The sequence below is a fragment of the Leptodactylus fuscus genome, chromosome 8, assembly GCF_031893055.1.
Source record: "Leptodactylus fuscus isolate aLepFus1 chromosome 8, aLepFus1.hap2, whole genome shotgun sequence".
NCBI lineage: Eukaryota > Metazoa > Chordata > Amphibia > Anura > Leptodactylidae > Leptodactylus > Leptodactylus fuscus.
Genome location: NC_134272.1, coordinates 69576953 through 69600631, shown reverse-complemented (window position 1 = coordinate 69600631; position 23679 = coordinate 69576953). Strand labels below are relative to the sequence as shown.

At 41.4% G+C, this 23679-nt stretch overlaps 1 protein-coding gene across 1 annotated transcript; it reads right to left on the bottom strand.

The window, feature by feature from the left end:
• Positions 1-1358: 1358 nt before the first annotated feature.
• Positions 1359-23344, bottom strand: LOC142216358 (acetylcholine receptor subunit alpha-1-B). The gene is made up of 9 exons (XM_075284136.1): positions 23083-23344; positions 10501-10655; positions 10367-10411; positions 8381-8490; positions 7694-7889; positions 6410-6647; positions 5625-5848; positions 3942-4178; positions 1359-2649 (listed from the first exon to the last, which is right to left on the bottom strand). Exons 1-9 carry the CDS (start codon positions 23123-23125, stop codon positions 2518-2520), a joined length of 1380 nt encoding a protein of 459 aa, XP_075140237.1. The 5' UTR covers positions 23126-23344; the 3' UTR covers positions 1359-2517.
• Between the last annotated feature and the right edge of the window lie 335 nt (positions 23345-23679).

Sequence of the window (23679 nt, the reverse complement as noted above, 5' to 3'; positions counted from 1 at the left end):
GGGTTATTATGTGGCCATGTTTCCTTAACATTAAAAAAACAATTAAAGGACACCCAAAAAGGACTGAAATATGTTATAAATAGCAAATACATTAGCACATAACTCTCTATGCTTAGAAGCAGTCGCCTTGTCATGGGGCTGATCATTCGGTGATGGACCGCTCTCCGTCTACGACTGTCCATACAGATATAGCCGTCAATCAATCAGCAGATTATACTGCATTTAGACTGGTTCCCGTTAATAACAGATCACAGCCTATGGACACACAAATACACTAGTGTGATATTAGTACGATCCAGCAAAACCTATAAACAGCATATACATTAGTGAAAACCAAGGATAGGTCATGAGGGCCTGACAATTGTAACTCCCACTGAGCAGCTGTCTGTTTTTTTAATGTAGATTGTGAGCCCCATATAGGGATCACAATGTATATTTTTTTCCTATCAGTATGTCTTTGTAGAATGGGAGGAAACCCACACAAACACGGGGAGAACATACAGACTCCTTGCAGATGTTGTTTCTGGCACAATTCGAACCCAGGACTCCAGCGCTGCAAGGCTGCAGTAATAACCACTTAGTCACCGTGTTGCCCTGAACAGCTGCTTGTAAAGACTACAGAGTTCGTGTGAGCACTGCGGCCTCTTCACAGCGCCATACATTGTAAAGTGGTTGTGCTTGGTATTGCAGCTCACTCCGATTCACTTGAATGGGACTGAGCTGTCACAAGGGGCCTTGTGACAATTGAACGTTACATCACGACAATGCAGGGGTGCAGCTATAGGTGATGGCAATTGTTACTGGGCCAAGAGGCCTGAAGGGGCCCATAGGTGTCTACTATATAAAAGGTTGTTAGTATTATAGACTGCATATGGTGTGTGGGGCCTTCTTCCAGACTTTGTGCAGGGGTCCAGACGCCAATGCAGGTAGGTGACGCGGCAGTCTCATGTTGGCTCCACACTGATCAGATATTTATTAATTTTATTTTATCCCAGAAAACCCCTTTAACTGCAATAAAAAAATTACTTGAAATGAATACAGAAATGAAATACGTACAACAATGTACAACAGCAAAGTGCATGTTTTTCAAGTTTCCCCTGTATTGTTTGAGGGTTTTTTATACAATCCTGCTCACTCTTATAGCACATCTGGCCTCTACTGTAATTTTCCCAAGTGGCAAAAATGGGAATAAATAGTACATGTGACCAAACCCTCAGAGTGATGCGATCATTGACTTCTACAGGCCAAGGCATTGTTAGGACAGACATAATACAAAGAAAATTCAGGACATAGTGAAAATAGAAAGAGTTTTTATTAGTATGGAAGATACAAACACACTCTTGTAGGATGTATGTACATTTAAAGGGTACCTCCGATTATGAATGAATAGTACATGTGAATATAAAAAAACCTTTACATTATATCTTATTTAAGAAATATGTTTCCTTCTCAAGTTACTTTTTCCATATTAGTCTATATAAAGAGGAGGATGAAGGAGGAGGCATCTGGAAAAGGCACAGTAAGGGTTGGTTCACATCTGCGTTGGTATTCCGTCCAGGAGAGTCTGCAGGGGGAATACGAAACGCAATTGAAAGCGCTGTGCAGTAAAAGCACAAAGACCCCATCGACTATAATGGGGGTCCGTGTGCTTGCCGCCAGATCTCCGCACAGAACATGCGGACAGGAATCAGTTCACAATCTACTTTCCTGTCCGCATGATTCATGCGGGCAGCGCGCGGCAAGCACATGGACCCCATTATAGCCTATGGGAGGTGCTTTCACTGCACAGCGCTTGCAATTGTGTTTGGTATTCCGTTTGGGGGTCCCCATGCAGACTCCCCCGGACAGAATACAAATGCAGATGTGAACGAGGGGTAAGACCTATAGCTGTAACACCACTGCAGAGAAGGAGGCAATAACTTAGTTACTAGCCACCTCCTCCCCCTCTCCTCTCCATAGAGTTCTGTGTGTGAGCTGAAAACACCGTCAGACTCTATGTAACCAAAGAGTCTAAGTGAAGATAAGGAGGAGGAAAGCAGTAGGTGGAGAAGGGAAAATATTTCCTTAATAAAATATTTGATAAAGTGTCTTATATCCACCTGTACTATTCATTTATAATTGGAGGCAAACTTTAAGGCCTATGTTCAACAAAGCAATTCCCTAATATACGTCTATCATTGGAATTTCTCAAGATCATCAAGTAATAGAGCAGCAAAACTTTAAGGGCATTCAAAGACAACCAACCAATTCCTTTATAGAAGAGGTAATACTCTGTCCTGATGCCTACATACACAAGCTCTATTTAAGCAATCTCATAATGCCACTGGGAGTAGTCCGTCATCCAAAATGAGAGTAGTTGTAACATCATCATCGATGTGCGGAACTTGTGGAACAATAGACCGTCGTCTGCATCATCTTCAGTACGTGGCAGAATTAGGCTACAGCATCACCATATACGTATTGGTTGCGTCGCTGCATCATCACTAATAATTTTGCAGTACAAAAATGAAACACAACTCAACCCTGTGAATTTAGTTCAATCAGGCGGCCTGCAAAAACAGCCGACGTCCCGATGACACACACCAGCATGAACAATGCAAGCAGAATGTGATCCAGCACCATCGCAACAAACTTCCATTCTTCTGAAGCCTGCAGAAATCAAAGGAGAAACATAGGAAATGTTACAATATCATTAGAAGATTTCTCCACCATTACCTTTTGGCAATTTTGTTTGGGAATCAAATTTCTTACGATCCAAATTCAATATTTTATCGACATACCCTCTACAGTCTGCAACTCACATCATAATCCCTGGGAGGCCATATATAGAGACACTGTATAAGCATCTCCTGGCAGAGTATCACAAAATCATGTGTCAAAACCTGTGGTCATGGAAAAACATTTCTACAGGGCTTTTCCAAGCAAATTATATTGATGATCTATCTTTAGGGTAGGTCACCAATATCAGATCAGAGAAGATCCCACATCTCGGACCCCCACCGATCAGGTGTTCTCAACCGTACAACACGGAGAACAAAGCAGTGGCGTAACTACCAGGGTAGCAACAGAAGCGGCTGCCACAGGGCCTGGGAAATTAGGGGGCCTAGCGACAGCCGCTATTGCTGCGTTTTTGTTTGTTTTTAAATAGGCTGTTACCGGCAGGGAACGGACCCCATTTACTTACCTCTCCTGGCTCCGGACAAGCTTCGGGCCTACTAGTGTGACATCCCTGATGTCACATGACTGGAGATTGCATCCTTATATGTCGCGACACAGGCCCGGGTCATGTGATGTCCTGTACGTTATTGAAGATGGCCGACGTCAGCGGGGAGTGCAGCGGAGCCTGGGATAGGGAAGTAACAGTGTTTTTCTATGTTCGCATCTCCCCCTGGGTCTCCGATTGTCCATTGGTGTCCACAATGGGGCATCATACTGTGTGTGTAGGGGCCACTATGGGGCATAATACTGTGTGTAGGGGCCACTATGGGGCATAATAGTGCGTGCTGGGGTGATGTCGGTCAGTCGGGGTCTTTGGCGTTGGTCGGGGAGGGGTCCCATGTCAAAAGTTCACCATGGGGCTCTGCCATTCTTAGCTACGCCACTGCAACAAAGCCAGAAGTGGATAACTCTGTTCTCCATTGAGTAACTGTGCTGAGTTCCTGCAGCTCAGTTCCCATTCGCTTTTATAGGAGATGAGCAGCAGTAACTCAGCATGACCACTACTCTGAGAACATAGCTATCTGCTTCCAGCTCCGTTCTCCATATACTATTGGTGAGAACCACTGACTTAAGGATAAGTTATCAATATCCATTGAAAACCATTTAAAAGCACTGCAGACTCCAAATGAAGCTTAGCTTCTAGTGGAGAGTATCATACAAAGTACATATTTTGGGAAAATACCTCTGTATCCCATTTCAAAATGTAGAAATCCTTTTTTTACCTTGTTAGACTCTTGGTCTGACTTCATAGTCTCTGCGATATATTTAACTCCTTCGATGGCGCTCTTCACATCAGGGTTCTTTAAGATCGGAGACTGGTAAATCACCGCAGCAGGACCCAGTTTCCCAGATATCTCCGAAATGTCAATGTCTTCTGCAAAGATCTTCTGTTGCTTTTCTTGTGAAGGCCGTTTCATTGTAGAGAAAAACATCATGTTCGGGACTGTTTCAATAAAAATCTGTATAACAAGGTAGAGTAAAGACTATCATAAGTACCGTATATACTCGAGTATAAGCCGACCCGAACATAAGCCGAGGCCCCTAATTTTACCACAAAAGACAGGGAAAACTTATTGACTCGAGTATAAGCCGAGGGGGGAAATGCAGCAGCTACTGGAAAATTTCAAAAATTAAAATGGTTGGCGTTTTTGGGTGCAGTAGTTGCTGGGGAAGGGGAGGGGGTGTTTTGGTTGTCTGTCTGCCCCTTCCCTGAGCTTGAGGACTGGGATTTTTTTCCCCCCACTTGGAACTCAGCCTGGCTGAATATAGAGTATCTGCAGTGCTCCTATTAACCCCTTCCCGACGGAACAGGAGCACTGCAGATCCCCTATATTCAGTAGACCGGGCACTGTCAGACACAGGGATACCTAATGTGTATGTGTTTCACAGTCATTCTCTACTTTTATATGTATTCTAGGGAAAGGAGGGATTTACAACTTTTATTTAATTTATTTTTTTATTATATTTTTTTAAAGCTTTTTTTTTTTCCACTATTTTATGGGAGATTCTATACATTACTATTGCGACTCGAGTATAAGACGAGGGGGGGGCTTTTTCAGCACAAAAACTGTGCTGAAAAACTCGGCTTATGCTCGAGTCTATATGGTAGTTTACTGTACGTAAAATCCAGATTATATGGATGAGACAATGCCATGTTAACCTCTGCACCTCATCCTACTATAGTAATTATATATATATATATATATATATATATATATATATATTATATATATATATATTTATATATACTTTTGCACAAGCCGAGATCGATTTAGATATCCCAGATTGTCCATTTTTTTTAACGAAATCGAACAATTTGCCACTTACCTTAGATGAACTACCATCTCGCTTCTTTTTTCTGCTACTAGCTAGCGGAAAAAAAAAGTGAGCGGGTCCCATTGAAGTCAATGGAAGCCGTTTTTGCAGGCGGATTTTGAGACGGATTCCGCATCAAAATCTGCCTGCAAAAAACTCTGTGTGAACATACCCTTAGTATGTTTTTTATTTTTTACCCCTCCCCTGGGTGTCCACTATTATACACTGGAGACTGAAACGACCCCAGTGTGTAATAATTTCACTTCCAGTTGTATCCAAGCAAGTTTGGACCAAATAAACCCCCAAAAATCTTCAAATGTTTGTCCATCACTACAAAGGGCTCTACCACTTCCCCAAGCATATTCATCACCACCATATTACAGAGCACATTATAGGGATAACCAACAAACTCATGATATGTGTGTTACTTTTGTAGATTTGGTGCAAACAAGTTTGAAGTCTTATGCAAATCAGCCACTTGGTGCATTGGGGGCGGGCCTTTGACTCACTGGAGCACTGTGATGAAGACTCCTAACAGAAGTGAACACAACATAATACCTTAAATTTTAGGAAAGGTCAACATAACTTACCTTCCTCACCCAAGGGGGCATAGTGTGAGTACTTGGGGAGCGATGATGAGTATTAATTACGATGACGGTAATAATAATTGATGCTATAACCAACACCATGGTAAATAACATGTATTTTCCAATGAGCGGCACTGCGCTAGAAGTGGACGGGATCAGCTCAACAATAACCAGAAGAAACACAGTCAGGGACAGCAGGACAGAAATACTGAGAGTCATTTTCTCCCCTGTAAAATGCACAGACGAGAAATAAAGATAGTAAGATATTAAAGTTATCAAAAACATGACTGGTGGGCAACAACAGATGATGACAAGTAGGGGGATACCCCTCTGCATAACTAAAGCACCCCAAAACTTGATTATCTCATAAATCAATAGTGCAGGAGATAAAAAGAAAAATTCCCAATTCCTCTCTTATTGCCCTCCGTCTTCTATCAAATCCATACAAAGTAGTCTGTGCAGTTTTAAAGAGAACCTTTCACCACCTTCAATTCATTGCATCTTTTTAATCGCTGCTTCTCCATTGATTCTGATGGAGTTGGAACTTTCTCTCTAGCCCCCACCATTCCCAAGTAATCATGGTTGCTAGTGTCAGCACAATTATGGTCTATACTGTCAGGTGGGCAGGCCTTGGGCTGGAGTAGAAAGACAGTGACCGCCCACCTGACATTATAGTCTATGGGGTCCGCGGGTAATCGCTCTTTGGGTCCCTCAATAGACCCAAACAACAGAGATCCAAGAGCAAATGTGAACCTAGTCTAAGCTTGCCATAACATCAAACCTCTTACCTGAATCGGTGGGCAAATAGAAAACTAAGCCGGTTAAAAAGGAGAAAAGCAAACAAGGAATGATGACATTCACAATGAAGTAAAGGGGAAGCCGTTGTAAGACGAAGTGGTAGGTGATATCCAAGTATGGGACATCAGGGCAGCATGTGTATGTCACCCAGTGTTTCCAGCAGCGGTAATCCTTCATCATCCACTCTCCACTCTCCATGAAGTTACTTAGATCTGGACGATCACTTTCCTTAAGAAAGCAGAAACGGATGTTTAGTCAGTTTATTATGTATTCCCATTATGTATCACCAGGTCATTATATTCCTTTCAATATAGATGACCCATAGCTATAACTATACAAGCCTAATATACAGGCCCTAAGGTGGCCATACACATTAGATATTGGCTGAGCTAGTCGATTTCAGTGGAGCTGACAACCATAATGTATATTGTATATATATGTATATAAAAGCCACTACCAGAACTGTCTAGCAGTGGCTTATTCCATGCATTGCTGGGTCAAGTGCATAGATAAGGGTAGGTTGGGAGGAGTAGCTGCCTTATATACCCGCAGTGGCTATGACTATATAAAACAAAGCATGCATGTACTATAAATGCAGACTATGTGTCTTCTATGGGGCTCTTGGACAGAAGTGCCCAGACTTGGTTGGATCCGACCCCTCAGATACTGGGTGGCAAAGACTTGTACATTACCCTACCAAATATGTGGGCGGGGAATTGCCCCAAGGAACATGACACTGGGAATCAAGATATCAGACTCTTCTCTTCTGGTAGTCAAACATATGTACAGTAATGGAGGAGTTCTCTTTATGTTTTCCATGGGGACTTCTTTCTTCTGCGTATATCACTGGATATTACAGTGCTCTAGCAATGTCAATTCCATTGTCCCAGCAGGGGCACAACCATAGGGGTACAGTGGTAGACGTTCCGGACCCTAAGGGGGCCCCATAACATAAAATATACCACTATTCTAAATAGGACAAGCTAAGTAGATGTTGCATTGGAGTCCAGGAGCTTCAAGTGACACTTCTGGTCACTTAAGTGACATTACTGTACTGTGGCTTGGATTTATAATAGACATTATAGTGTTGTCTTGGATCCATTGCACAATGGTCAAAAGTAGAACTGATGGGCTGAGCTTATAATACAGTCTGGAAAGTCGTGCTGGGGTGTAATATGGATAGATACAATATACAGTAACAAGATATGTTGTGAACACAGATTGTAAAAGATGGAAAAAGAAATTTTGCAAGAAATTCAGCAAAAATTCCTTACCGGGTTTATAACTACCAATGTGCCATCATAGGTCCACGTTCCGAGTTTCATGCTGCAATTCTGCTGGTCAAATGGAAAGTAGGCGACTATAATTTCACAGTAACTTTTAAAAATGGCTGGAGGCTTCCATGTAATTTTTCCTGTATATTCCAACAAGACCTTTGTGTACTTTACAATTGCAAAATCCCCATCTGCACTGCAATGAAATAAAATAGATGTTTATTCACACGAGTTCTTCCAAATGTTCCTGTCTGTGACTATTTACAAAAAGCACCATTACAGAATATAATATAAACTATATATACAGTATAAAAACAGGAGGCACCACTTTATTTTGTCTGATTTAGCAGCATTTAGCGTTCGCTTACACAAGAATGGCGCTTGCACCGGTCGTACTGTAATGGCCAATGGTAATGAAAAATTTTACATTCGGACATCTTAGTTGGAGCACCATGGCCGCAGTTTTCTTGACTCTACACCCTAGAACTATTCTTGACATCCTTCACTGATCCTTTTCATTCCTTACATCCAAGGACTCTCCTTTCTCTTATGCTGCACTCCAGGGTCTTTATGTCCAATCTCCATACAAGGAATCTCCAATCATGAAAGGGCTGGTGTCTCTAATAAAGTGGCCATTCATTTTATCCGAAAAGGTGTCCTCAGAATGAATAGATAAAGAGATCTTACTTGTTGTAAAGAACAAAATCAGGACGCCAAATATCGCTGGAAGGAATTCGGACTTTCTGTATCCCGCCGTAATCTGCTGGGTTCCATCTTAAATTTACATCCACCCATTGCTAAAGAAAGAAAACATCACAACAAAGAAACATTGTAATATTATGAAAACATTTCAGAGTTGTTTTGACTAATATGTAATTATATATTTTATTATGGTATATTTCTTAATGAGACTAAGCCTTTAATTTAATAATATATTTGTATAGGGTAGCTATGTTTCCTGACTTCATAAATGATAGAGAATGCATGAAGCAACCACAAGGAGGCGCTAACAACATATGAATTTATAGAGCTAGTGTTGAACTCTATGTGGCTGCAGCAAGATCCCCCTAGTGGTGGCTGCAGGTAGCATCTATGACAATGCAACATGTAGGTAATGCAGTCAGTGAGATGGGCTAATAGTGGTCATGTCCACTGCTTTACTGGGAAATCAGCGTAGATGTTTGGTGAAGTATTATGTCATCCTATGAATAATAGATAGAGTCCATTGCATACTACGGGATAACATATGGACACCTTAAAAAATGTAATATAATATATAACCCTACAAATTGAACAGCGCTGCAGAATATGTTGGCGCTATATAAATAAAATGTATTATTATTATTATAATATATATATATATATATGTGTTTGTGTGTATATATATATATATATATATATATATATATATATACACACACACACCCACACTGCACCCACACTTTATTAATAGTTTGACCTCCCATGTATATATTTGTTACTGCCATTTTACTGGCTTTGACCCCCGCCACTCTTCGTCCACCCAGATATCAGTTGAGGCATAGTGATGTGTGCGTGACTCCGTCCGTGTCTAATCTGCTGTTATGATCTGAGCAGACAAGAATTAGTCGCCGCCACAAGGCTGGTTACAAAGCTGCGCATTCATCGTGGGTGAACTGAGGGTAATTATATAGGAATGGCTGCCGCGGGATGTCACAGTTATGGGGACACCCGAGTCTCATGTTTCATTGTACCCAAAAATACATGATTACAGCTTATTCCCAATCAGTGATTTTCCTGTATGACATCATTTGTGAATTCTGGAACATCCTCTGAATGTAGCGTTATAAGCAAAGATGCTCCAGAATTGTTATTATTCATGGAAATAGAAATATTCACTAAGGTTAAGGGCCCCATGTAGCGGGCTGCAGCAAAAAAGCGCTGCGGGAAAAAACGTGGCGGTAACTCATTGCAGTTTTTCCTGCAGCACTTGTCACAGAAAGGCTGCAGAGTTTTCCTCTGCGGACTTTCTGCTTCCATTATACCTATAGGGAAACCGATGGCGTTTCTGTAGGTGTAATTGACGTACTGTGATTTCCAAAAACGCAACAGCTTTTCTGCTGCGCATATTTTTCTGCAATGTGTGGATGGGATTCGCTAGATGGAGGATATTTTCTTTCCTATTTTCTGTGTATGATTATGGGGCAGCCATCTTGCTATCTTCTCCTCTGCTCTGTTAACAGCATTTAGTGATATGCTTTACAGCATTGTCATGGTTTGGAGACAATTCATAGAGATCTATGGGAGAGTTTTCTATAAATGTTCTGCGCAAGAAGGGAGAGTAGATAACCTTTGTCATCATCTGTTGTTGGTAGTGGATGCAATGATGGGTCAATAGTGTTATTGTCTATTGTAATCCTATCTGTAATGTAAATTAAGTGACTACTGCAACAAAAACCTTACAAAATTTGCAAGTATCAATCTATTATTAGGCTTAGTGGTCAGGGTAAAAAAAAACATGATTTTGTACTTGTTAATATAAATAGTGACATGGAAAATTTAAAAGAAATCCATATGTATAAAAAAATTCATATAAAATATGTTTAATATAAAGACTTTATGTTAAAGGGAATGTTTCTGCTCACACAATCCCTTTACCAAAAAGAAGATAACATAAAAAGTGCAACCACAAACCTGTTTGAGACGAACATTCGTTGCTACAATCTGATTGACTTCATCCTGGATAGACAAAGTGCAAAAGAATTAGATGATACAAATAGACACAAAAAATATAAAATATTCTAAAAAAAAAATATCATCTACCATACCACATTAATGAGCTGGATGAGCTGCAAGCCAACCGTGACCACAACTTTATCATTGAAGGACTCCACCGGACGCACAACCTTGTTGTAGTTTTCAAAGAGGTCCTTGATAAGACGAGTTTCATGTTCATGGGAGGGAATGGCTCCAACTGTAGAGACTGAGACAACACATTATAGGATGGAGCCCCCATAGGAGTCAGGAAGCTGAGATATGGGGAGATGTTTGCAGGGAAGCTGGGGCCAGTAGTCACTTTTTCCTTCAATATATAAATAGTGACTGTGTGCTCAGGAGATAAGCCTTGTTAAAGGGAAGGTCTCATATATAAATAAGCACTCTCACATATGTTAATTCTCTGGCCTGTTATAAAGTGAGATGGATTAATCTCTCAGGATTCGTTTTGTCTGGTTTTTGGGTGGCTCGGGTCCAAGATTCGTTTCAGGTCAAACAAGTTTGGTACGAATCAAATCTTAAGGCCTCCTTCACAAAACTGTACTTTTGACCCGCAATTGCGGATCAAAGTACAGACACATGCATTTCTATGGGCCCCATTTTTTGCGGCGGTGTAGGGCATCATACAAGTCTTTTTGCGGATCCCTGTGTGCAGATGACATATTGAAATAGGTTTTTTTTGCAGATTATGGATCAGTATTTTGCAGACAGTAAAAATCAATTATGGTCATGGGTAGGAGGCACAAAACATAGTGTAGAATATGCTCTCAATTTTTTTCACTTCCCCTCGGCTTCCACCTATTATACTCTAATATAATGCATTTTGGTTTACCCTAGACAAATCTCCATAAGGCCGGGGCCCCACGGACCGGAAACGCCGCGATTTGCCTGCAGTGGAGATGCTGCGGGAAAAATTGCGGCATTGTACAGTGCAGGCAAAGTGGATGGGTTTCATGCGAATCCCATCCCCACTTTGTGGAAAAGATCGCAGCGTGGACCCGTTGCGACTTTGCAAATCGCAGCATGTCAATTATATCTACGGAAACGCCGGCGACTTTCCCGTAGATATAATGTTAAGAGAAAGTTCGCAGAGGAAAACTCTGTGAACTTTCTCTTAGAAGCGCTGCAGAAAGAACCGCAATGTGTTCACGCAGCGGTTCTTCTCGCAGCGCTTTAGTGCTACGGATACGGCCCGTGGGGCCTTAGCCTAAACCAGTTTCACCGCGGAGAGGCTGCCTATGGACACTGGCGGTTTGCTTTAAAAACCCATTTAAAAGAATAGTTTTTAAAACTGACTGCCGGCAAGCCGTCCCTATGCAGTTTTCGGGGGATTAGGATGGAAACCCAAAGGATGGACAGGGGTGGTAGTGTGAACACAACATTAAGTGCCAAATGCCTCTTAGCAATTACCATTCATGGCCATGGATGGATCCATTTAATAAAGTTAACATATTATATAACAATTGCAAAAAACAACAAAGAAATAGATTATTTTTCCCATGAGATGTGATATTATTTTGCAAAAGTAGCGAAACAAAATCTATACGTACACTGAATACAATGTGCATGCTAGCTATAAAGCATGGGAAACAATGCAACATATAAATTGAAACATCAATGGTGGAGACAGTACTGGTATGTAAGGGGTTAAATCCTCAGCCGCCTATGTCACCATGGTAACTGCATCCACTTACAACCAATAGGATCGCTGGATTTGATTTTGAAAATCCGTTGGCCTGGGTCAGTTACTAGTCAGTGATGATGGAGCCGGACGTGCTCGGCTCTGCAGCACTGGTCACCTTATGGTAAGAGATCTGATCCTAATACTGAGGATGTGAGGACAGGACCGGTCATTAGACACAACATATTACATGGAGGGTGGGGGATGGTAATACATGTCCAGTATTAGTCTCTGTTCACATGAGTTTCTCTGTACATTACTCTGCTCCATCATTGATACAACAAGTATATTTCCATTAACGTCTCCTCATCTCAATAAGATTATTCCATATAGCCAGTGGTGTCAGTTGTCATCTGTTATCTCCGCTCAGTCAGGTTTGGGGTGTTATAGGGGAAGTAACACAGTCAGCTCTGCTATTCCATATAGTTATACCACCCAACATGATGGAGGTCACTGGTCGGAAAGATCTTCTGGTTAATCCCTATGTAATATAGTGCAGGATCAAATTGGGGTCCCTGTTATTGTGACTACTCCCCCTCCATCTATACAGGACATATGTATGGCCGCTGTAGCTTCTATTCTATACTTTGTTGGTGTGTCACTTATGTGATTATATACTTGTCTATACACAGGAGAAAGTGGAATGAAATTGTCATGGGGTTGTAAGGTACCATGTATGTAATGTCCGATGATGTATGTAGTATCTGTGTGTGATGTACATATATATGTTCTTCAATGTCCTTGTCTGCCGTATGTATATATTTGTAATGCACTATATATATTTCTATGTTCAGAAATATATCTCTATATACTGTGTATATCCATATCCATTATATATATATATATATATATATATACCTTTCTATATCTTTATGTACTGTATAATAAATTTAATAACTTATGTAAATAGTCTACACTTATGTAATATTTTATGTAATATTTCTATATATAGTATTTGTAAGGGGACTTTCACACTGCCATTATGAACATTTGTCCATCATAGGATGAGAGCAACGGACATTAGCAGTAGTAGAGTGACAGTTGCAGGTGGAGCCCCCTTCTGTCTACATTCGTTCCCATTGACTCTAATGTAAAAAACATAACAAGATTTCTTTTGACACGTTTGTTAACTTTTGTAGTAGAGGAAAAAGTCCTGCAGGACAACTTTTTCTTCAGAAAATGTTATTATTCCTTAATGTTATTATTCCTTAATGTTATTATTACTTATTCATCAGAAATGTAAAACATATGATAGTGAATGCACATGGACACCATATGGAGGGCGGGGGGGCTCCATCTGCATCAGTCACTTAATGTACCTTGTGGTCTCATCCTTTATTAACGCATGTCTGTAAGTTGTGACTCTTAGGTAATAGGTATTTCCATATTCAGTGTGTGCATATATATATGTGGGTAGTTATAATTTGTGTATATTGTATGTATAAAATAAGTGCCATTTATAGAGATTACGTATCGCACATAACATACTTACCGTAATGGTCTGGGAGGCTCCTGAAAAGAGGGGTGATCTCCCAGACTGCCAGAGGAGTGGGGACATGTCCTGGGCCCAGCAGAATGCCCACACACCCACTAATAATTGTACATGAGACATGGGAACTTTATGTGCCAGTCATGTCAAATGTAATGCCCACATCCTTATTATACAGTATCTGTAAGATGTCTGAGATAGATAGATAGATAGATAGATAGATAGATAGATAGATAGATAGATGTAGGTAGGTAGATAGATAGATAGATAGATAGATAGATAGATAGATAGATAGATAGATTTAGGTAGGTAGGTAGATAGATAGATAGATAGATAGATAGATAGATAGATAGATAGATAGATGTAGGTAGATAGATAGATAGATAGATAGATAGATAGATAGATAGATAGATAGTTGTGATGGGGAAGGATTATACTAGGGAATATAATGTGCTACAACAAAGGATGAGAGATACTGTGGATGAGAGAGATGAGATGTGCTGCAGGAGAGGAGAGATACTGTGGATGAGACGTGCTTGCAAGGGGAGGAGAAGATACTGTGGATACAAGAGATGAGATGTGCAGAGATGGAGAGATACTGTAAATAAGACATTAGATTTGCTGCAGAGGAGGAGAAATATTGTGGATTAGAGGGATGAGATGTGATGAAGGTGAAAAGAGATACTGTGGATGATAGGGATGAGATGTGCTGCAGTGGATGAGAGATACTGCGGATGATAGGGATGAGATGTGCTGCAGTGGATGAGAGATACTGCGGATGAGAGGGATGAGATGTGCTGCAGTGAAGGAGCGATACTATGGATGAGAAGTTCTCCAGAAAAGGAGGCATACTGTGTATGAGAGGGATCTGATGTGTTGCAGATGAACAGAGATACTGTGGATGATAGGATCAGTATTCGGACTGAGGAGAAATCCAATGGAGATTGCCAAAGATTGCGCTCGCAGAGATAGATTGTATAAATCCAATTCTTTATTTAGGTCTAAACACGACGTACGTTTCGGGGAGAGCCCCTTTGTCAAGTGTTCAAAAAGACAAGCGCTTACACAACCACTGTGGATGATAGGAATGAGATATGCTGCAGAGGAAGGGAGATACTGTGAACGAGAGGAATTAGAAGTTCTGCAACGGAGGAGCGATACTATGGATGAGAAGTGCTGCAGGAGAGGAGGCATACTGTGTATGAGAGGGATGAGATATGCTGCAGGAGAGGAGAGATATATAGATGTATATAGATCCCATCGATCACTTAATGGCCTTATTACGATGGGTCCCTAAGCTAACACTTCACATATAGGGCAGGAGATGAGGAGCTTTCTTATATACTGACTATTATTGTACAGTGTGGGGTTTGGGGTCTTGTCTATAGGGGGTACAGCATTTATTATATGAGTAAAGTCTTAGATGTACTGTGGTTGAGCCATAAGATTTTCTACCGGAGAGGAAAAATATTGTTGATGAGAGGGATGAGATGTGCTGCAGTGGTGAAGAGATACTGCGGATGAGATGTGCTGCAGAGGAAGATAAATATTGTGGATGAGAGGGATGAGATGTTCTGGAGTGGAAGAGAAACCCTATGGATGTGAGACATGGGATTTACTGTAGTGGAGGAGAAAAACCATGGATGAGAAGGATGAGATGTGCTGCAGGGGAGGAGAAATGTAGAGATGTGCTGCAGGGGGGAGAGATACTGTAGATGAAAGGGATGAGATATTCTGCAGGAGAAGAGAGAAACTGTGTAAGATATGGGTGACGTACTGCAGGGGAGGAAAGATATTGTGGATGATAGGGATGAGATGTTCTGCAGGTGAGGGGAGATACTGTGGAGATGAGGTGCAGTAGAGGAGAGATTCTGTGGTTGAGAGGGATGAGATGTGCTGCAGAAGATTACAGATACTGTAGTGTGGATGAGATGTTCTGTAGTGAAGAAGAGATACTGTGGATGAGAGGCATGAGATATGCTGCAGGGGAGGAGAGATGTGCTGCAGTAGAGGAGAGATACTGTGCATGAGGGGGATGAGATATGCTGCAGTGGAAGAGATATACTGTGGAGCCATGAGATTTGGTACAGGAGAGGAGAACTATTGTAGATAAAAGGGATGAGATGTGCTGCAGTGGAGAAGAGATACAGTACTGTGGATGAGAGCAATGAGATGTAGGGAGGGATACTGTGAATGAGATGTGCTTCAGAGGAGGAGAAATACTGTGCATAAGAGGGATGAGATGTGCTGCAGTGGAGAAGAGATACAGTACTGTGGATGAGAGCAATGAGATGTAGGGATGGGTTGTGCTTCAGAGGAGGAGAAATACTGTGCATAAGAGGGATGAGATGTTCTGCAGTGGAAGAGAAACACTATGGATTAGAGGCATGAGATTTGTTGTAATGGAGGAGATATACCATTGATGAGAGGGATGAGATGTGCTGCAGGGGAGGAGAGATATTCTAGATGAGAATTGCTGCAGGAAAGGAGAAATACTGTGGATGAGATGTGCTGCAGAGAAGGATGAGATGTTCTGCAGAGAGGAGAGATACTATGGTTTAGGTATAAGATATGCTGCAGGAGAGAGGAGATATTGTGGATGAGATAATCTGCAGGGAGGGAGAGATGTCATCCTTTATCTGTATTAAGGCATCTCTGTAAGTTGTGACACTTAGATAATAGATATTTCCATATTCAGTGTGTGCATATATATGTGGGTAGCTATAATTTGTGTGTGTATATATGGCATTTATAGGAATGATGTATCGCACATAACATACCCTAATGGTCTGGGAGGCTCCTGAAAAGAAGGGTGATCTCCCAGACTGCCAGAGGAGTGGGGACATGTCCTGGGCCCAGCAGAATGCCCACACACCCACTGGGATAATTTTACATGAGACATGGGAACTTTATGTGCCAGTCATATCCCATCAAGACTGTGGCATCATCCAAAAAATGTTATGCCCACATCCTTATACAGTATCTGTAAGATGTCTGATAAAGATAGATAGATAGATAGATAGATAGATAGATAGATAGATAGATAGATAGAGGTAGATAGATAGATAGATAGATAGATAGATAGATAGATAGAGGTAGGTAGATAGATAGATAGATAGATAGATAGATAGATAGATAGATAAATAGATAGATAGATAGGAGATAGATAGATAGAGATAGATAGATAGATAGATAGATAGGAGATAGATAGATAGATAGATAGATAGATAGATAGATAGATAGATAGATAGATAGATGTAGATAGATAGATAGATAGATAGATAGATAGATAGATAGATGTAGGTAGATAGATAGATAGATAGATAGATAGATAGATAGATAGATAGATAAATAGAGAGATAGATAGAGATAGATAGATAGATAGATAGATAGGAGATAGAGATAGATAGATAGATAGATAGATAGATAGGAGATAGATAGATAGATAGATAGATAGATAGATGTAGGTAGATAGATAGATAGATAGATAGATAGATAGATAGTTTTTGTGGTGGGGAAGGATTTTACTAGGGAATATAATGTGCTACAACAAAGGATGAGATATGCTGCAGTAGAGGAGAGATATTGTAGATGAGATGTTCTGCAGGGGAGGAGAAATACTGTGGATGAGATGTGCTGCAGAGAAGGATGAGGTGTTCTGCAGAGAGGAAAGATACTATGGTTTAGAGGGGTGAGATGTGCTGCAGTAGAGAAGAGATATTGTGGATGAGATGTTCTGCAGGGGGGAGAGAAACTGAAGATGAGAGGGATGAGATATGCTGCAGGAGACGAGAGCAACTGTGCATGAGATATGCTGCAATAGAGGAGAGATATTGTAGATGAGATGTTCTGCAGAGGAGAAGAAATACTGTGGCCAAGGTTTGAGAAGTTATGCAGGGGATTTGTGGTACTGTGGATGAGAATGGCTGCAGGAGAGAAGAGATACTATGGATTAGATGGTTGAAGATGTGCTGCAGAGAAGGATGAGATGTGCTGCAGAACAGGAGGGATACTGTGGATCAGAGGGATGAGATGTGCTGTAGAGGAGGAGAGATACTGTGGACGAGATGTGCTGCAGCGGAGGAGCGATTCTATGGATGAGAAGTGCTGCAGGAAAGGAGAGAGACTGTAGATGAGTGGGATGAGATGTGCTGCAGAGAAGGATTTGATGTGCTGCAGGAGAAAAGGTATACTGTGGATGAGATATGCTGCAGAGGAGGAAAATATTGTGGATGAGATGTTCTGCAGTGGAAGAGGAACACTATGGATGAGAAGGATGAGATGTGCTGCAGCAGAGGAGAGATGCGCTGCAGGGGGGAGAGATACTGTAGATGAAAGGCATGCGATGTGCTGCAGGGAAAGAGATACTGTGGATGATAGGGATGAGATATTCTGCAGGAAAAAGAGAAACTGTGGATGATAGAGATGCGATATGCTGCAGGAGACAAGAGATATCGTGGATGAGATATGCTGCAGTAGAGGAGTGATATTGTAGATGAAATGTTCTGCAGGGGAGGAGAGATACTGTGGATGAGAGGGATGAGGTATGCTGCAGGAGACGAGAGATACCGTGGATGAGATATTCTGCAACCAATTGTAGATGAAATATTCTGCAGGGAGAAGAGATACTGTGGATTAGAGGGTTGAGATGTTCTGCAGAGGAGGAGAGATGCTGTGGATGATAGGGATGAGATGTGATGTAGGGGAGGAGAGATATTGTAGATGAGAATTGCTGCAGGAGAAGAAATACTGTGGATGAGATGTGCTGCAGAGAAGGATGAGATATTCTGCAGAGAGGAGAGATACTATGGTTTAGAGGGATGAGATGTACTGCAGAGGAGAAGAAATACTGTGGACAAGGGTTGAGGAGTTATGCAGGGGATTTGCAATACTGTGGATGAGAATAGCTGCAGGAGAGAAGAGATAGTATGGATGAGAGGGTTGAGATGTGCTGCAGAGAAGGATGAGATGTGCTGCAGGAGAGGAGGGATACTGTGGATGAGAGGGATAAGATCTGCTGAAGAAGGGGAGAGATACTGTGGATGAGATGTGCTGCAGCAGAGGAGTGATACTACAGATAAGAAGTGTAGCAGGAAAGGGAGAATAACTGGATGAGAGGCATGAGATGTGCTGCAGAGAAGGATGAAATGTGCTGCAGAGGAGGATAAATATTGTGGATGAGATGTTCTGCAGTGGAAGAGAAACACTATGGATGAGAGGCATGAGATTTGCTGTAGTGGAGGAGAAAATCCATGGATGAGAAGGATGAGATGTGCTGCAGCAGAGGAGAGATGCGCTGCAGGGGGGAGAGATACTGTAGATGAAAGGCAAGCGATGTGCTGCAGGGAAAGAGATACTGTGGATGATAGGGATGAGATGTGCTGCAGCAAAGTAGAGATACTGTGGACCAGAGTGATGAGATATTCTGCAGGGGAGGAGCGACACTGTGGATGATAGGGATGAGATGTTCTGCAGCGGAGGAGCAATACAATGGATGAGAAGTACTGCAGGAAAGGAGGCATACTGTGCATGAGAGGGATGAGATGTGCTGCAGGGGAGGAGGGATACTGTGGATGAGAGGGATGAGATGTGCTGGAGGAGAGGAGAGATATATAGATATGTATATAGATGTATATAGATATATATAGATCCCATCAATGTATATATAGACGTATATAGATCCCATCGATCACTTAATGGTCTTATTACGATGGGTCCCTACACTAACACTTCACATATAGGGCAGGAGATGAGATCGCTTTCTTATATACTGACTATTACCGTACAGTCTATAAGAACTCGATCTCTGGGGTCTTGTCTATAGGGGGTACAGAATGTATTATATGAGTAAAGTCTTAGGGTAGGGACCCGTCTGAATGAGGTCGCCTTGACGTGGCAGATGGGCTCGCACAATTGACCAAATTGTGCGCTAAGAACCTCAGATTAATACCTGTAGTCAGAGATTATTATCATGTAAAGCTCCACCAGAAGTATCAGCTCACTTGTCAGCACCGAATAACTATTGTGGGTGCATCAGATCCACCTGCGCTACCTCTTAGCCTCACTTAAAGGGGTATTCCAGCAAGAAACATTTATGAAGTATTTATGGCAAATATTAGATTGGTCGGGGTCCAAGCCTAGAGGTCAGTGCCAATAGCTGTTGTTTATTGTGTGTCTATTTAAGCAGCCTCCTCCTCTCCCCTTCCCTCTCCATGAGACCACTAAGGGGGGATTGTGCTTGTCAAAGACATTAATGGGTCATCATACTATGGGTCCATGGAAGGCGCAGAATACCACGCTTTTGTATCCTAGACCCATGCATGTAGCCTTATACTGTTTGGGGGCCAATAAGTAAATATGACATTGTCTGTTGGGCACTTAGGGGTATTATTACACTGTAAGGGGGGCACTAATGGGGCATCATACTGTGATAGAAGAGGAAATCTTAAGGACTTCTCATCACAGACCTTGCTCTCAGTTTCTTCCAGGTATACTTCTGCTGTTAAGCTGGCCATACACATTTTTTGGCCTATGTAGGTATGTAAATAAACCACTTTCAATATTCAGACCCTCTGCGCCTCTTTAGAACTTGCAACACATTTATAAATCCGCCCTGCGTTCTACATAAGACATGTCAGCGCCACCTGTTGGCACTATTCAGTACTGTAACAGCTGTGGACAGTGGCAATAGCCCATTTAACTCTATGCAAACTCAGATCTGTAGAAAAAATGGAAATGAATCTTAAAAGAAACACCAAACAGAAAATAAAATTCCTTACAGTGTTTCAGAATAGCTGCAGCCATACACAGGATTGTGAAGAGAAAGAGGGAAATGGCTGATCAGGAAACATGGTGAACATTTTTTTTATATGTTCTTTATATATTTCATTGCAAAGGTGAAGATTAAGAAAAGACGTGCTAGGATATTATTAGGTTTTATTTATTTTTGTATATTTATTGTCTCTTTAAAACATTCATTAATACCCTTTTCAAGGTTTTTTTTATTTTATATTTTTAAATAAATTCGCTTTTCAAATAATTTTTACTCTGGTTTTTATTGTAAGTAGGGCTCTCACTTCAAATGGGTGAATTGATTTATAAGGGGACGTTCACACTACTGTTGGTGTCCAACAGCTAGTGTCCAGTGCTGATGTCCGCGCAAACTCTTGCGCGGACACTAGCTGTGTCCGTTACATTTTGCATTGATTTAAATGGACATCGGGTGCGTTCTTTTACAGTCCGTGTCTGTCCTTAAGTGTCCGTTCCCAAAGATGTCCGATTTTTCAAGCGGACAGCAAAACCCTACATGTAGGTTTTTGCTGTTCGCTTGAAAAATTGGACATCTTTGTGAATGGACATTTAAAGGGGCTCTATCAGCAAAATCATGCTGATAGAGCCCCACATATGCGTGAAGCCTTTAAAAAGGCTATTCAGACACCGTAAATGTTATATTAAACTACCCCCCAGTTTTAAAATAAAACCCTAAAAAAGAATGTGCTCTACTTACGCATCGTGCACGCTGGGCGGGCATTCAGGGTGTATCTTCTTCTTCATCCACGCCTCCACTTCCTCCGATGTCCTCCGGTCCCGTCCTCCTCCGGCGCTCGCGAACTGACATTAATATAAAAAAATGGCCTGGGCGCTTGCGCAGTAGCATGCGGCTTCTACTACAGCTACTGCGCATGCGCCCAGGCCATTTGTTTTTATCAATGTCAGTTCGCGAGTGCCGGAGGAGGACGGGACCGGAGGACATCGGAGGAAGTGGAGGCGTGGATGAAGAAGAAGATACACTCTGAATGCCCGCCCAGCGTGCACGATGTGTAAGTAGATCACATTCTTTTTTAGGGTTTTATTTTAAAACTGGGGGGTAGTTTAATATAACTTTAGCGGTGCCTGAATAGCCTTTTTAAAGGCTTCACGCATATGTGGGGCTCTATCAGCATGATTTTGCTGATAGAGTCCCTTTAAGGACAGACACGGACTGTAAAAGAACGCAATTGATCTCCATTTAAATCAATGCAAAATGTAAAGGACATAGCTAGTGTCCGATGCTAATGTCCGCGCAAGATTTTGTGCGGACATTAGCAGTCGGACACCGATGGTAGTGTGAACGCCTCCTTAGGGAGGGTTCACACGGTGTAACGTGCCACGTGATGTGGCACGTCTACGCCGCGGGACCCTTTGCGGGCTGTACACGCTCCCATTGATTACAATGGGAGCGGGGATCATATGCGCCGCGCTAGTTTGCGGCCGTGATGTTGCGGCCCGCAACATCACGGCCGCAAACTAGCGCGGCGCATATGATCCTCGCTCCCATTGAAATCAATGGGGGCATGTACGGCCCGCAAAGGGTCCCGCTGCGTAGACGTGCCACATCACGCGGCACGTTACACCGTGTGAACCCTCCCTTACAATGGAATGTCTGATTGTGTCTGATTTATAAACTGCTGCAGAATATGTTGGTGCTATCAAAATAAAAAAACAAACAAAACAAAACAAACAAACAAAAAAAAAATATATTTATTTATTTATTTAATATGTGAGCATTTCTTCCAAATTAACCTCATGTGCGGTATCCTAGTCTTGGGGTCACATTTAGTAATACGTCTATGTATAGACCTACTAGGTAAACAGTAGGGACAACAAGTCATTCACCATTACTTTTGTTTACCTGTGACTGAGGGTTTCCAATGAATGGTACAATGGAGGAAAAGGCATTATTTGTCATTTTGGTAAATTTCTCCATAGCATGAAACATGACATATACATTTATATTTGTAAATGATACTCTGCTAAAGATAATGTACTTTTAATATATTGGGGGAAGGACTTTTGCTTGTGAATATCAAAAATTATGAAAATACTTTTGGGCCAATGAATTTATAGACAATATAAATCACATCAAACTAAACATATCCCATTGTATATTGAGATGTAAATACAGTTTAATAACCACTGAATTAATGGTAATAATACACTACAATACCTATTAGTGTGAAATGTCTATATATACGGTATATATATATTGAGCCTAGAGAATGTCATTGTGACAATTTGTTACATTTCTGCACCCGCCTCTTATGACAAAGCTAAGCAAATGTTTCTGTGCTCCAAATTTCTGCCTGAAAAAAGTCTGAGACCTTTTCCACATGAGATACAACTTCTCAGGCCAGACCTTCTCCAGAAAAGTGTTGGACAATAAAAAAAAACCTCCTCTAGAATGTAAAACCACATATTATAAATACATAAAAAGATGAACTTCTACGATTGTTAATCATATAAATGAACTGCAGCAAGTTCTAACCATCGTAGTAGATAGAACAGAGATTTCAGCCTCATTGGCAATGGACAGGGATAAATAACAGAACTGACGTTACTATTAGCTGCCTGGACAATGCGAGCGCAACACATTTATTCTAAAATGTAATAAGAAAATACACATAAAATAAAAATGAGTCAATGTACCTGATAATATGAAGAAAATAAGGTGTCCAATAATAAAATCCATTTCCTTCCTTTTCTCCCAGCTCTCTTACACTTTGGTTTGATGCCGGGAATGATGAAACTTTAGACTGTTGAAACTTGTCTGGTGTGTAGGACACTGCGGCTTCCGGTGCCCAGGACTGGAATGAAACTTCTGGGCTATTATTGCTCTCCACCTGTTCTCGGGGACAGCTGAGACTCTGGAGCTTGGAGAAATGATAAGACAGACATGTCTCTTACAACTTAGGGGTTCAGGAAGTGTTACTAACGTTTCATCCCCTCTCGTTTATATCCCACCATTAATAAATGTATACATACGTGTGTTCACGTGATTCAGACCACAACCCACTTGCTAACTTTAGGCTACATGCACATGACCGTGTGCAGTCTATGGGTTAGTAAAATGGCATGGATTGGTATCTGTGTGTTATCCATGGCTTTCACTGACTCATATATTGGAATTGAATTAACAAGTCACGAGTACAGACAGAGAGGTATAGACTGTGCTCCATATTTTGCGGCTCTTTGATTCAATCTGGTTCGGGTACCCGAACTTGACCCCAATCTGAACCCATTTGA

Excerpts from the sequence above, each read along its gene's own strand:
- LOC142216358 (XM_075284136.1), bottom strand. The coding sequence starts at position 23,125 with ATGGATTTTATTATTGGACACCTTATTTTCTTCATATTATCAG. Across the intron at positions 10,412-10,500 it reads TCATCCAGCTCATTAATGTG|GATGAAGTCAATCAGATTGT; the intron begins GTATGGTAGATG and ends TTGTCTATCCAG. Across the intron at positions 5,849-6,409 it reads CTATTTGCCCACCGATTCAG|GGGAGAAAATGACTCTCAGT; the intron begins GTAAGAGGTTTG and ends TGCATTTTACAG.